We start from the raw sequence: 14,153 nt of genomic DNA on the forward strand, positions 1-14,153 counted from the left end.
CAGACACCTATTCTCAGGCCAGATGTCTTCCATTGGGGAGTTGTAGGGATGGTAAAGACTGTACAAATGTGAATTGTATAATGTGGTAATATCTGGAAGGTTAAACGGGATAATGTTAAACTCCATCTTGAATGTCAAGTTGAGAATATTATCCTTTATGTGGGTATTGTTCTGTGAGCAGCAGGAGGAATACAGGGTGAAAAGAGCTAAGGAAGGGTCAGGCGGGCTGAGAGGTACATCTTGAAAGCCACTGGGTTTCTGTGGATCCTTTGTGTTTTTAGAATATAAAGCTTTTTATAAATTTTTTCAATTTAAAAAATTTTATGTTTATAGATATTTTGTCTATTTGTGTATCTGTGCACCATGTCACACCTGGTGCCTGTGAAAGCCAGAGGAGGGCATCAGATACCCTGGATCTGGAGGTACAGTTGGCTGTGAACCACCATGTGGGTGCTGGGAATTAAACTTGGGTCCTCTAGAAGAGCAGTCAGTGCTTTTAAAACACTGAACTGTCTCTCCAGCCCCCCACCCCATTGTGGCAAAATATATATAAAGCAGACAACCTACTAATCTTAAGGCATGCTCAATTTAATTGAAGAGTCCAGATATCCATAAAAATGATCTAGAAAATGAGAAACAAACAGTTAAAGAATAGTTTATCCATCTGTGCTATACTCATAGGGTGGAATGCCATTCAGCCACAAAAAAGGAATAAACAATTGATACATAACAAGTATCAACCTACAAAAACACTTAATGAAAAAGCCAGATGCAAAGAATGCATCCCATGTGATCCCCGTTTTTAATGGTGTATAAGGAGCAGTGCTAATCTATAGTGAACAGACTCAAAACATCAGATGTCTTGGCTGGAGCGGGAGCTGACTAGAAATGGACACAGGGACGAATTTCTGTGTCCTGATGGAAGTTTTCTCTCACATAGGAAAAAATGTCTGTCAAATGTATTTACTACTCTACTTAAGACTTGTGTGGCTCATCATACCTACATTTTCAGTTATTAGGTTCCAGTGAATAACTGGCAGGCTGAAGAGTATTGGACATTTTTAGTCTATTTACAAGTTCACTAGAAAAGATGGATGGGGGCTGGGGCAGTGGCTCAGCAGTTCAGAGCACTGGCTGCTCCTCCAAAGAACTCAGAGTCAATTTCCACCACCCATACACAGCTCACAAATGTCTGGAGCTCCAGTCTTAGGGGTCCAGCACCTTCTCTGACCTCTGAGCACCATGCATACATGGACTGACTCTTAGTTACCATCTAAACTGCTCACATGTGGTGTCAGCCAGTGAGCCGGCATGCCTTCGCAGTGTTTCTGCCCCTGCTCTTGTTCTCAAAGGTTGTGAAGCAGAACCAGACCCAGCACAAGTGAGACTCCTCTTCTGCCCTTAGATGTGGCCTGTCTTTGTTCTCTCCAGGTGATCGGGTTGCCATCGAGCCCGGTGTTCCCCGAGAAACAGATGAATTCTGCAAGATTGGCCGATACAATCTGACCCCATCCATCTTCTTCTGTGCCACACCCCCAGACGATGGGAACCTCTGTCGGTACTACAAGCACAGTGCTGATTTCTGCTACAAGTTAGTACCTAACACATCACTATACCAGAGAGAGAGAGAGAGAGACAGAGACAGAGAGACAGAGAGAGACTCATTTGTAGTTCTGTCTGGCCTTGAGCTCAAAGACATGTAGATCAGGATAAGTAACCTCAAACTCAGAGAATGCCCGCTTCGTGCACCACCACGCACAGCTCAGCATTAATTTTAAATACAAGGCATTAAAGGCAGGCCTTCCCTTCTTGGTGGCACTGAGGGAATGTAGCCTGCCTGGGGCTCAGTCTGACTCACAGTGGCCTTCCAATGTCTCTTCCCATTACCTGGAACAGTAATAGAAACTCATCGCCAAAATCACTCACCCCTTGCCGCCATTCTGGAGAGAACTTGCCATAACTCAGCCTTCCCTTCAGTTTCCACTGCAGCCACAGAGAGAAAAGTTATGGCTAGGTGTGTTATCCTGCACCTCTAATCCCAGCACTCTGGAGGCAGAGGCAGGCCAGCCAGAGCTATGTATCCAGAGCTTGTGTGAAGTGGGAGACTAACAACCACCACCAATAGCAACACCTTCCAGGGTTTTACTGAGGAACCTGAGTGTGGTCCTGGAGCATGAGTCCTAGCATGCTAGGTCCTTTCGCTGCTTGTGACCTTGCTTCTGTTAACCAGCAGAAGACTAAATTAGGCAATGCATGGAAAGTCATTATCACTCCATACATGTGCTTGTTTAGAATAGGGCTTTACATACCTAATGCATGATGAATGGCAGTAGGAGAGTAACATTGATCCCGTTTATGCCAGGCTTAAGTGAAGCAGAAGAAAGCTAATGAACTCAGGCACAGAGCACAGCCAGGGTACCAACTGCCCTTCCCTTGCCTGGAACAGTCTTGAGCTGAGAAGCTACATCTGAGAGATACGTCCTGCATACTGTACCATGGAGCCTTAGGCTGCTGACGTGCACCAACCCAAGTGTTTTCCTTCCATCTAGCATGCTGGCAGCTCTCAGACAGTGTGGGGGCTTGTGTGATGGAGGCTAAATGTGCCAAGGACAGGAATGGTCTGACAGATCTAACTGAGATTTTTTTGTTTTGTTTTTTCAATTTTTGTTTTGGTTTCTTCCTCCTCCTCTTCCTCCTCCTCCTCCTCTTCTTCCTCCTCTTCCTCATCTTCTTTTTCCTCCTCATTCTTCTTCAACAAGATCTCACTATGTAGTCCAGACTGGCCTATAATTGACTATGTAGTCTAGGCCAACAACAAACTCATAGCAATCCTTGTGCTTCTGCTGCCCCAGTTGTTGAGGCTGCAGACAGGCACCCCAGCTGGCTATAGCTGATGTGCTCCAGTACTCCCTGCAAACTCAGAGGAGAGGCACAGGCCGAGACCTTGTGTGTTGCTGCTGCCTGTTGTATGATCCCCATTTCCCAGGGGGCGGGGATGAGAAGACGTGGAGCAACAATACATTCTCCAAGAGATTCCAATACAGAGCTCTTTATTGTAAAAAGGTCGTTTTTTTTGTGTGTTTTTTTTAAAAATGATATTAGGGAAATTAAGTTGCTGCAAGAATTTTTTGGTCACTGCTGGTGTGTTGTGATTGACTAGGAGTATGCATCATTCGTTACTGTGCTTTTGGTCCACTGACAGGTTGTTTAGTCCAGTTTTGCTCATTCATTGTGAGTTTGCATGCGCTTGCTTGTGCTTGCACTATTGCCCTGCCTCACTTGTGGTAATGATTGAGGCCAACCCAAGACTGCCCTAGAGGAGAGCAGACTGTACAGACTGTATGTGCCAGCAAGCGGGTCCTGGATCAGCCATCTTTCTCTGGGTCCGATGCCAAGTCAAGCCTTAAACAGCCTTTCATGAAGGCAGAGGAACACTGGTAAAGCTCAAAAAAGCAGTCTCTGCCATTTGCTTACCCTATGACCTTGACCAAGGTCTTTAGGATTTGAAATCCTCAGAATCCTTGCCTGTAAAATAGAAATCATGACAGTATCTCCCTCATCAGAGCAGTCAATGTATTCAATGGGAAGAGTATATCAAGTGTTTCATATGGCACATGGCAGGTGCTCAGTGATGGGGGTCCAGGTTCAGGCCTGAGGAGGGAGGCTTGGCCGAGATGGGCATGGGTGGTTCGTGGTGGCGAGTGATGCGCTGGTTATCGGTGATCGTGGCAGATCTGAGGACTCCCTGGGGGCCATGTAGCTTCTGCCTTTCCTTCAAGGCTTCCTTGTGCCTCTTCCCGCTGTGGCTCAGCCCTAGCCTCCCTCTTTGATTCTGTTTCTGAGGATTCCTATGCTACCACAGCGTCTGTATTTCCTACCCTATGTCTTCTGGTGTTTAGCTTCCTCCTTGGATTCTTGACCATCCTTTATCTTTTTTTTTTCTTTTTCTTTTTCTTTTTTTGTTTTTTGAGACGGCGTTTCTCTGTAGCTTTGGACCCTGTCCTGGAACTAGCTCTTGTAGACCAAGCTGGCCTCGAACTCACAGCAATCCGCCTGTCTCTGCCTCCTGAGTGCTGGGACTAAAGGTGTGCGCCAGCGCTGCCCAACTTCATCCTTTACCCTTTTATCTGTTCCCTGAACCCTGTTGTAAAAACCACCAAGTTGCCTGCTCCCTGGTGTTCTTAAATTACAAAAGGCCCAGGTAAACAAAAGCCCTAGTGCTCTGATCCCTTTCCCTTGGACAGCGGTAGAAGGACTGCTCTTAGACTCCTGGTCTTCTGTCTGCATGTCTGAGCCTTGCTCTCAGCCTGCTGCAGGTGTGGGGAGGCAGCACCTGGCTGACAGGTACTCCCGTCTCACTACACCCTCTTTTCTTTTTACTGTTCTTATTCTACAGAATGGCAAAGATAGGAGAGAGGAGTCACTCAGCTGTAGAACCATTCCTAGCTCTGTAGGAGAATGTGAGGGCAGGGTGTTGTATCTGAGAGGGTGTGTGTGCAAAGGGGTTGCTTCATGGCAGTTTAGAAATCTTCCTTGTTTCATTTTTTCTCTTAGACAAAATGTTCCCATAGGGTGAGCAGAGTATGACTCAGACTGTGGGGCATGGTGTGAGAGAAGCAGAGGCCTTGCGTTTATTCTGTGAGGAACTATAACAATGGCAAAAGGCTGGTGGGCTCAGCACACGTCTAGCTGCCACATTGATTTCTCTGGGGAACTTACAGGTTTCCACATTTGCACGTGTTGCTGGGGACTGAGTAAACATTGGATAGCAAGGAACCAGCAGAAATAAAGTAGCACCAGAGCTACTTGTGCCAAGAGGCCCCTGATGTGGGGCACATGAGGGCAGTCAGGGCTCCTTGGCTTGCATCTTGCTGGGAATCAGCCTTGCAATCTTGTCACTGAGGAATAAAGGTGAAAATAAGCCTGCCCTGCCTGCTTGGCAGGGTTAGATGGAATAATGGGTGAGAAAGCATTCTAGTCTGCCAGGCCTCCCTCAAATACTCACTGCCACCAGTGGGATTGTGGATGTGGTTGAGATGCCAGTGGGTTCAGAAGAGAAAACCAAGAACCTAGTGGCTTAGGTGACACATTGTTAACTCAGCTTTTTGGAACAGTCCCTGTTCCCATCTCAGCCAGTCCTGGAGCAGCCTGGCAGCTGCTGTCACCAGATGTGGTTCTGGAGTAGATGACCGGAGATGATAGCAGAGAGGCGCTCACAGTGAAGTCACCGCCTGGCAAAGCGGTAGGGGCTGCTAGAGGGAAACCAGACATGCTGAGAAGTCAAGAAGCCGAAAATGAGAGTGCTGGTTGTGTTAGCCATTTGTTAAGCAAGCTTTCATTGGTTAATGACAACCATGCCACGCCTTAGCTTGGGAGGCATGTTAGAAAAACACATAGTGTGGGCCAGTGTTTAGGTGCAGGGACAGAGTTCAATCCCCAGCACAGAAGGAAAAAAATCAGCAAAAACCGTGACATATTTACTGAAATCTGAAGTGATTTCGCCAAAGAAAATTACTTTCCTGGGGCAGAATGGCAGGACTTTTGGAAGCAAGCATTTCTGGCTTCCACTTCAACCCCTTTGAGCCCCCACTTTGAACCTCTGAGATAAGGCATTTAACTCTTGCAGCCTAATTTCTTTCTCAATAGACTGGGGGTAACAAAACTACTGCTGAGCCGTTCTAACAGTGTGGTGAGTATATAAAGTGCTCAGCGCAAGTCAATGCAAATGTTAACTGCTGTAGCGGCGTTAGGCAAATACAGAGTAATACCGGTGGTATAGTAGTAATTCTGTACTGTGGTAGTGTAGTGTCAATAGCATTGTCAGTTCCTAATAAAGTAAGAGACCCTAATTGTGTATGCTGGATTACTTCTCAGGCTTCCTGACAATGTCACCTTTGAGGAAGGGGCCCTGATTGAGCCTCTCTCTGTGGGGATCTATGCCTGCCGTCGAGGTTCAGTTTCTCTGGGGAAAAAGGTCCTTGTGTGTGGAGCTGGTAAGAAACAGGGCCCCTGATTCTGGGTTCACTGCCTGGGGACGTGGAAATCCCTCCCCCATTTCATTCCTTCTCCAGGTGATTCTAGACCCTTTCTGGGTAGGAGAGGGTTACAGTGCCTCTTTCAATGAGCAGCCCTTGGCTAAATAAATGAAGCATCGAAGGTGGATGTAATGGCACACATCTGTATCTCAGCATCAGGAGACTGAGGCAGGAGAATTTCTGTGTATTCCAGGCCAATCTTGGTTACACAGTGAGACCCTTTCTCAAAAAGCCCAAACAAACAAATAAATAAAATATCTATAAGCATAGTAGTAACTTACATTAGATTTCATAAGGTATATAACCTCTATCCATTTAAATAATAAAAAATGTTGCAATAATTTTTGAACCCTCAATAAAACTGGGGAAATTTTGGTAGTAAAGTGAAGAGTAACTTTTGTAACTTGTAAGTCACACTAGAGAAAGGATAGCCTTGCCTCCTAGGCAAAGGAAGTAGGTAGGCCCTGTTCACAGAAGGAAGGAGCCCAGCCACTGAGTTTTCTCCCATCTCCTGCTTCTGGCCACTTGAAGCAAATCCCAAAGGCCTAGACCAAGTCACCTGAGTTTTTAATTGCTGTAACCCAGACGATACACACACATGCACGCACGCACGCACACATGCTCACAGGAAGTCAGTCAAAGTTCATTACTCATAGCCTGAGAGAACTGCTGTTACTATTTTGGTGCAGAATCAGTTAGCTTTAGTTTTATGGTTTGTTTTGCTTTTGACTGAGGTCTTTCTGGGTAGCAAGATTGGCTTCCAACTCAAGGTGCTCCTGCTTCTGCTGCCTAAATGCTGGAATTGCAGGTGTATTCACCATCCCTGGGTAGATTTTGTGTGCGACTTAAAAATATGGCTTTTAAAAAATAGAGCCTTGCTTTGTAGCTCAGGATAGTCCTAAACTTAAAATCCTGCCTCAGCCTCCTGAGTGCCAGATTACAGGCTTTATGCCACAGAGTCGTTGTTTGCTCCCTTAAAAACAAAACGAGAAACCCAGGCTGTGGAGATGGCTCAGCTGGTAAAGCACCCACCACCGAATCTGATGACCTAAGCTCAATTCTCGGGACCCACATAAAAAAGGAGAGAACTGAATTCTGCACATTGTCTTTGGACCTCCACACATGTGCCATGATACATGAACCTACTTGCACACATGTACACATGCACACATATAGTAAATAAATGCAATACGAAAATCATTATTCTGTAAACATTTCTGTCGATAGCTGCAGAGTTGTAGCCTAATTTTCAAATCTGTGTCATTAACCGCTCTTGCAGTTTGGAGAAAAAAACACAGTTGTTTTCAAGGGGATGCATACAAAAAGCAAACTCAAAGTATTCCTTATTGTCCCATTCTGTGGGACTTTTTTTTTTTTGAATTTTCGAGACAGGGTTTCTTCGTAGCTTTTGGTTCCTGTCCTGGAACTAGCTCTTGTAGACCAGGCTGGCCTCGAACTCACAGAGATCCGCCTGTCTCTGCCTCCCGAGTGCTGGGATTAAAGGCGTGCGCCACCATTGCCCATCTTCTGTGGGACTTTTACAGTAAAATCACAGTGCCATTTAGCAAGCAAATAGCATGGGAGTGGGTGGGTCAACCCAGGGGCCCACCTCACAGAAGACGGGTACTGGGGTGTCAAGGAAGAATGTGATTTTCCCTGGGGAGGGGTGGAATGTTCTCTGAAGTTGGATCTGGAAAACATCCAGATCTTCTGATTCCTCATTTCCAGTTCTTTGAGATTCTCTCCAGCAATGCCTTAGTGAAGGGGAACCAGCTGTAGCTCTGAACTATGAGGAATCAGACAGAACTTACTGCTAGGAACGTGTTTCATGAAAAGAACAACCCTTCACCCATTTGTTCACATCTACATCATGAACAGCTTTAACATCTCATTGTGTGCCAGGCACTTGGAGAAACACTAGCAACACACATTTACACACACACACACACACACACACACACACACACACACACACACCCCGTAGTCCTTGTCCAGGGCTCAGGCAGGGGGAAGCTAATGTTTCGTAACATGCAATCTTCTCCATTCTCTGCCTTGTCTAGGGCCAGTTGGGATGGTCACTTTGCTTGTGGCCAAAGCAATGGGAGCTGCTCAAGTGTTAGTGACTGGTAAGAGGGGTCTCTTTCAAACTTGGCGCTCTCATTTCCTTGCCCCCAATCCCACCTCTTAGAGGGTATACCACCTCAGAACTCCACACTGGAGAGCAAACCTTTGTGTGAACCTTTAGAGGACAAACCATCACACTTCCTGAAGTGCTGGTGTCTGAAGAGCTTCTACCTCCTGTCTCCTGGGTTGTCCAGGAATGACTAACTCAGGGTTCAGGAGAAGTCTCCCCCCTCCGCTCCCCACTGCCAAGACAGGTTTTCTCTGTGTAGTCCTGGCTGTTCTGGAACTTACTCTGTAAACCAGGCTGACCTCAAACTCACAGAGATCTTCCTACCTCTGCCTGCAGAGTTCTGGAATTAAAAGTGTGCATCACCATTGCCTGATAGAAGTCCCTTTTGTGAGAGGAGAAGGTAGCTGCTGTGGAGAGGAGAATGTAGTTCCTTATGTATGGGCTTCATACTACCCTGTGAATGCTAAGAGGAGGCTTCAGCCTTTGGTCTGTCTGACTGAATTTAGAAAGCAAAGATTGTGTGTGTGTGTGTGTGTGTGTGTGTGTGTGTGTGTGTAAGTGTACCTATGTAGAACTGTGTAGAAGTAGGAGGCCATACAGAGGTATTTTGCAGAAGGAAAGGGTGTCTATGCGTGGGCAGCATGTAAGGTGTGGGGTCTGTGGAGCTCAGCAGCTCACCCCTTGCGCTGCAGATAGCTGCATCAAATCTTATACCTCCATTCTCTTCCTAGTCAGTTCTCTGGCTTCTGCATTTGAACTAACCTTTGTTTTCCTTTAGACCTATCTTCCTCTCGGTTGGCCAAAGCCAAGGAAGTTGGAGCTGATTTCACCCTCCAGGTTACCAAAGAGTCTCCTCGGGAAATTGCCAATAAAGTGGAAAGCATGCTAGGGAGCAAACCGGAAGTCACTATTGAATGCACAGGAGCAGAATCCTCCATCCAGACAGGCATCTATGTGAGTGAGCTGAGGGCAGCTTGCTGCTGTGCAACTTGGGGGCAGAGGTGGTACAGAGTAGTAAGGAGAGCAGTAGTGAGGAGATCTGCCATCAGGCTCCATTGGCTGCTGTGTGACCCCCCAGTCAGCTAACACCTCTGCATTTTGTTCTCTTGCCTTTTGTGTGAACTTGCTTTGAGCCTTCATTGAGTCCTAATGAGGTTCAGTTGTGAAAAACAGACACGGGATGCCCTTTCAGGATGGGGCTACCTTTAGCATTGCTCCAGTACCTGTAAAGCCTGCTTTCGACAAAACCATTAGCAGGACAAACAGAAGACCATGCCTTAGTAGAGTAGGAAGTTCCTGTATTGTTTTATTGAGGAAAACTAGTCTTTGAGTCACTGATACAAAACAACAGCTAGTGATTCAGTTAGTCGCCAAGGTGAGGTGAGTTTGCAAGGCTAAAACTGGTAAGTGGGGTGCTATCTTCCAGAAGAAGGAGGAGCCGATAAGCTGCCCATACCTGATTCACCCCCAAGGTTCCACCCCTCCAGCAACTTCTGGGAAACAGAGAAGGAGCTGGGGTGGGGGAGGGTGTGGCATGGACAGAGCAAAGTACAAGGAAAAGAGGAAAAACAAGCCTCCTGTATGCCAGCCCTCTGCTGGGCGTTTTGTAGGCACGATGCCTCTGCACCTTAGGTCTGAATCCAGTTAACACGTTACAGTGAGAGAGTCCGGGAACCTCTTCCAAGTCCCCAGGTTTGAGTCAAGAGCCAATCCCAGCTCTACCAAGCTCACTGGATGGGAAGGATTGAACAAACAACTGTGCTAGGATGGGAGGGCCTGAGCTGGGAGGAGCTCCTGCCTCTGCCTCCTGTACTGCTTCCCACAGGGCCACGGGCTTCTCTTTTCCTTCTGAGTCATAGCTAGCTCATGCCCAGGGCACTTTGCAGCACGTGAGACAGAAGGCTAACATCTCTAGCTATGGTACGCCCTCCAGCCTGGAACTCTTGCAGAGCTGTGTTTCCTCCTGTCAAGATGCTTAGTGTCACAGAGGGCAAGGAGGTGGCAGGAAGGATAAGCAATTATCACTTGGTCCTGTCCTGAGTTTCTGTTAGAATCAACCCGTCTTCTGTTCCGCTCTCATAGCCAGCGGTCTCCATGTGGGGAAAGGCAAGTTGATCCCCAAACTATGCAAGATGATGAGTCTGTGAGTGGCACCTCCTGGGTGCCAGGCTCTGTGTTAGACACACTGCAGGTGATGAGAGAGAAGAAGGTGATACCGTACCACAGAGGGGCAAGGAAATTTGATGGATGTAACTGTTCTTCCTCTCTGCCCTGATACTTGGGAACAGATGTCACCTCCAGTAGTTGGTAGCGTAGGCTAGTTGCCAGACTACCTGGGATGGTGTAGATGTGGCTGTGACCTGAGGGACTTCCCAGGCATGAGGTGATGTCTCTCTGACATGGAGCCATCATGCGTAACATGGACTTCAGAAGTTATACTGCCAATGAGCTCAGCAGGCAGTAGCACCAAATATGGGCACTGCTGAGCATCACCTTCCTGTCAGGGAGGTGACTGGATGCTGTCTGTGTGATGTGGTAGATGCCCTTGGGTAGAATGGATGTCATCTCATGGTATATTGACCATACCCAGAGTAGTCAAGTAATCTGAGCATTCCTTGGCCTGTGGCTGAATATTGCTGGCCCCTGCTACTTGGAATAGCCAGCAAGTTCCTCCTCATTGTCAGAGAGGGCAACTCCCAATGGGAAAACATTTCTCTGGAAAAGCTGTTATTTAAGAGTTTACTGTGACTCATCCCACAGCTTTGACCTCCTGCCCATCTCCAGTGGAGACAGGGATGCTTTTTCCATTACATGTCTATTCCTGGGTTGTTTATAAGCAATTCTGCACTTCAGTGAAAGCATAAAGCAGCCAAAAACTGCATACACAATGATACCAAGCCCTGTGATTGTTAGCCACGAGGTGCTAGCTGAAAGGCCAAGTTGGCTGCTCAGAGGTTTTAGCAGCAGGAGTGGCCTCAGTGCTGCACCCTGGAGTGCCACCTCTCCTCTGGGTACTGCAGGCCTCTCTCCATGACATTTCCTACCCCTCCCCTCAGAGGGGCTGGCTGCGTGCCTTCCTGTGGCTCTGTTTTGTATCTCTCAGAATGGTCAGGTGTAAGTGCCGCTGCCATGTCTGGCTATCACTGAAATTTTGCAGGACTAATTGCTCATTTTCCTGCTGATGCCGCAGGCCAGAACTGTACTTACACAGCATCACATAGAAATTGCCAGGAGATACTCTCCCTTGTCTGACATGCTTCAAGAAGGGAATGGCTCCCTGGAGTCTAATTTCATGACATTGGCAGAGTGCTGGATTTCCAGAGGAATATTTAGGAAGGACAGATCCATTCTGCTCAGTGCCTTTGAGGTGTAGAACAAATGCCTCCTGCCTGCCTCTGTGGGTGAAGTTGTTTTTAGAGCACAGGATCCACAGCCTGTGTGTGTGACAGCAGCAGTTTTCTCACTACTGATGAGTTCAGAGGGTGGTTTCTTATTTTCATTTTGATTTTTTTTGAGATGTGGGATCTCATTATGTAACTCTGACTGACTTGGCCCTCACTCTGTAGGCACACTGGCCTTGGATGGTCAGCAATCCTCTTGCATTAGCCTCCTTGGTGCTGGGTTTGCAGTGTATGCCACCATACCCAGCCAATACTGACTGCTCCTGGTGTCTCCATTAGTCACCCTTACACTTCTGCATACCCTGCCACTCTTGGGTTTGGGTGGCATGTTGAAGAGTTTAGTAGTGTAGCAAGAATCACATTCTCTGGACTTCCTGTATATCCTGAGTTCTCTTGTTTTATTTTTTCCCTAGGCCACTCACTCTGGTGGGACCTTGGTGATTGTGGGAATGGGCTCTGAGATGGTCAATATACCCCTAATGCATGCAGCCATACGGGAAGTGGATATCAAGGGCGTGTTTCGGTACTGCAACACGTGAGTATGCTGAGGGTGATCCAAGGTGACCAGCAGCCAGCATGGTCAAGGCAGGTCCCATGCAACCTCTGAGACCAGGAGTCTCTGCGTGTTTATTTATGAGAGGCACTCCCTGACCACACTGCCAGCACCCGATATGATAGGGCTGCTAAGAGAAAACATGTACTTCTTCCTCAGAGGGAGGAGCAGACAGGGAGGGGGTTTGGGTCTGCCACTCATCACCTAAGCCCTCCTCCCTCCCTACTTACAGCCAGACTTCCCTTCCTCTCCTTGAAAGGGAATCAGGGGTCTCTTTGGGTGTAGAGCTGCTTTTCACCCACCCTATCCATATCCTACTGTTCCCCACTGTGTGCAGCAAGGATGCTCTGACTGGAGCATAGTGATGCCTCATACGCCCAGCTTATCCCTCCATGTCCTCAGCAGAGCACCCACTTTGCATTCGCCTTTGCCAAGCTGGGCTGCTAATCTGTGCGAATGGGTTATCTCGGCCTGTTCCTGGCCACCTCCCCATTTACTGCCTTTTCACACTGGCCTCTATAGTATCACTCGGTCCTTCTTGGCAAAGAACGTCTAGGTTTCATGGCCTAAACTGCAGAACAAGGGGTTGGAGGCTTGGATATGGCAACTGAAAGTCTCTGTACCTGCAGATGACAGGCCACGGGCCTTCTGTCACTATGGAGCTGACCTTGTACAAGGACCATGCTAGAAATAAATGTGACTGAGCAGTTTCTGGGATTAGTAGTTTTGGGGACCTGACTTTTCCCCTGAAGGTGAATGAAATGCTTACGATCTCTTACAGGTGGCCAATGGCGATTTCCATGCTTGCATCGAAGACGTTGAATGTAAAGCCTTTAGTTACCCATAGATTTCCTCTGGAGAAGGCTTTAGAAGCCTTTGAAACAACCAAAAAGGGAGTGGGGCTGAAAGTTATGATCAAGTGTGACCCCAATGACCAGAACCCCTAAAATGAATTTATTGGTGTCCTCAACCCACCCTCTCAGAATCTAAGGGCTAAATGGCTAGGAAGCGGGGTTGCTTGATTCAGAACTAATCTTTGAATGGTAGAAATAATTAACTCATAATAAACAGAGAGCCTAGGGGAGTCAGTGTGCCTTAAAGACAGAAGTAGTGATACTTCGGGGGACTTGTAGGCTAGGGGGTGGAGCTGACTTAGGAAGAATGGATTTTTTTTTAATTTTTTTTTTATTGAGAAAATGAGAAAAAAAAACAAGTTTCCACCTCCTCCCAGCCTCCCATTTCCCTCCCCCTCCTCCCACCCTTCTCCCCTTCCTCCCACCCTTCTCCCCCTCCCCCCACTTCTTTCCCCCTCCCTCTCCAGTCCAAAGAGCAGTCAGGGTTCCCTGCCCTGTGGTAAGTCCTAGGTCCTCCCCCCTCCGTCCATATCTAGGAAGGTGAACATCCAAACTGGCTAGGCTCCCACAAGGCCAGCACATTATGTAGGATCAAAACCCCTTGCCATTGTCCTTGGCGTCTCATCAGCTCTCATTGTTCACCATGTTCAGAGAGTCCAGTTTTATCCCATGCTTTTTCAGTCACAGTCCAGCGGAAGAATGGATTTTAAGATGGATATGGCCCCATAGCTGATCTTCAATCTCAATGAATGATTGTCATCTGTTGAGTTCAGAGAACGGCGTTTGTCAAGCCAAGTGTCATTTGGTTTGATGATAAAAGGATAAGAAAAGGAACTTGCCTTCTGGATAAAAACTAATCAAAAGAATGAAACAAATTCCATATGAGCTACACTGGCTTACATACCAAGAGCACTCACCTCTGCCCAAGGACCACCTCTTCCTCAACGCCTGAGAATTCTATCATTACATTTGTAAAGTGGAGGACCACTTTCCAACACTGCTCATTCACAGCAAGGAGCAGTGCCAGTTGCTATGCAACCAGGAGACATCTGCCTAGAGATTTTAAATTCGGCCTAATTAGTACAGAGGCTTGGGTTCCTTACTGGGGGGATTAGAATTCCTTCCCAGGTGATTATTACCCCCATTCCACTCAGTTTGGGCTTTCTGAAAATGTTC

General features: G+C 47.3%; 1 protein-coding gene across 1 annotated transcript in view; it reads left to right on the forward strand.

Annotated features, from left to right (window-relative positions):
* Sord (sorbitol dehydrogenase) overlaps positions 1 to 13,216 on the forward strand; it is a 30,541-nt gene extending 17,325 nt beyond the window's left edge. The window contains exons 4-9 of the mRNA XM_075961988.1: positions 1,432 to 1,591; positions 5,875 to 5,993; positions 8,096 to 8,161; positions 8,948 to 9,123; positions 11,984 to 12,105; positions 12,905 to 13,216. Coding sequence (XP_075818103.1) covers positions 1,432 to 1,591; positions 5,875 to 5,993; positions 8,096 to 8,161; positions 8,948 to 9,123; positions 11,984 to 12,105; positions 12,905 to 13,070 — 809 coding nt within the window. The 3' untranslated portion in view covers positions 13,071 to 13,216. The remainder of the gene's footprint in view (positions 1 to 1,431; positions 1,592 to 5,874; positions 5,994 to 8,095; positions 8,162 to 8,947; positions 9,124 to 11,983; positions 12,106 to 12,904) is intronic.
* Positions 13,217 to 14,153: the final 937 nt, after the last annotated feature.

This window comes from Microtus pennsylvanicus, chromosome 2, assembly GCF_037038515.1.
Source record: "Microtus pennsylvanicus isolate mMicPen1 chromosome 2, mMicPen1.hap1, whole genome shotgun sequence".
In the NCBI taxonomy this organism is placed as follows: domain Eukaryota; kingdom Metazoa; phylum Chordata; class Mammalia; order Rodentia; family Cricetidae; genus Microtus; species Microtus pennsylvanicus.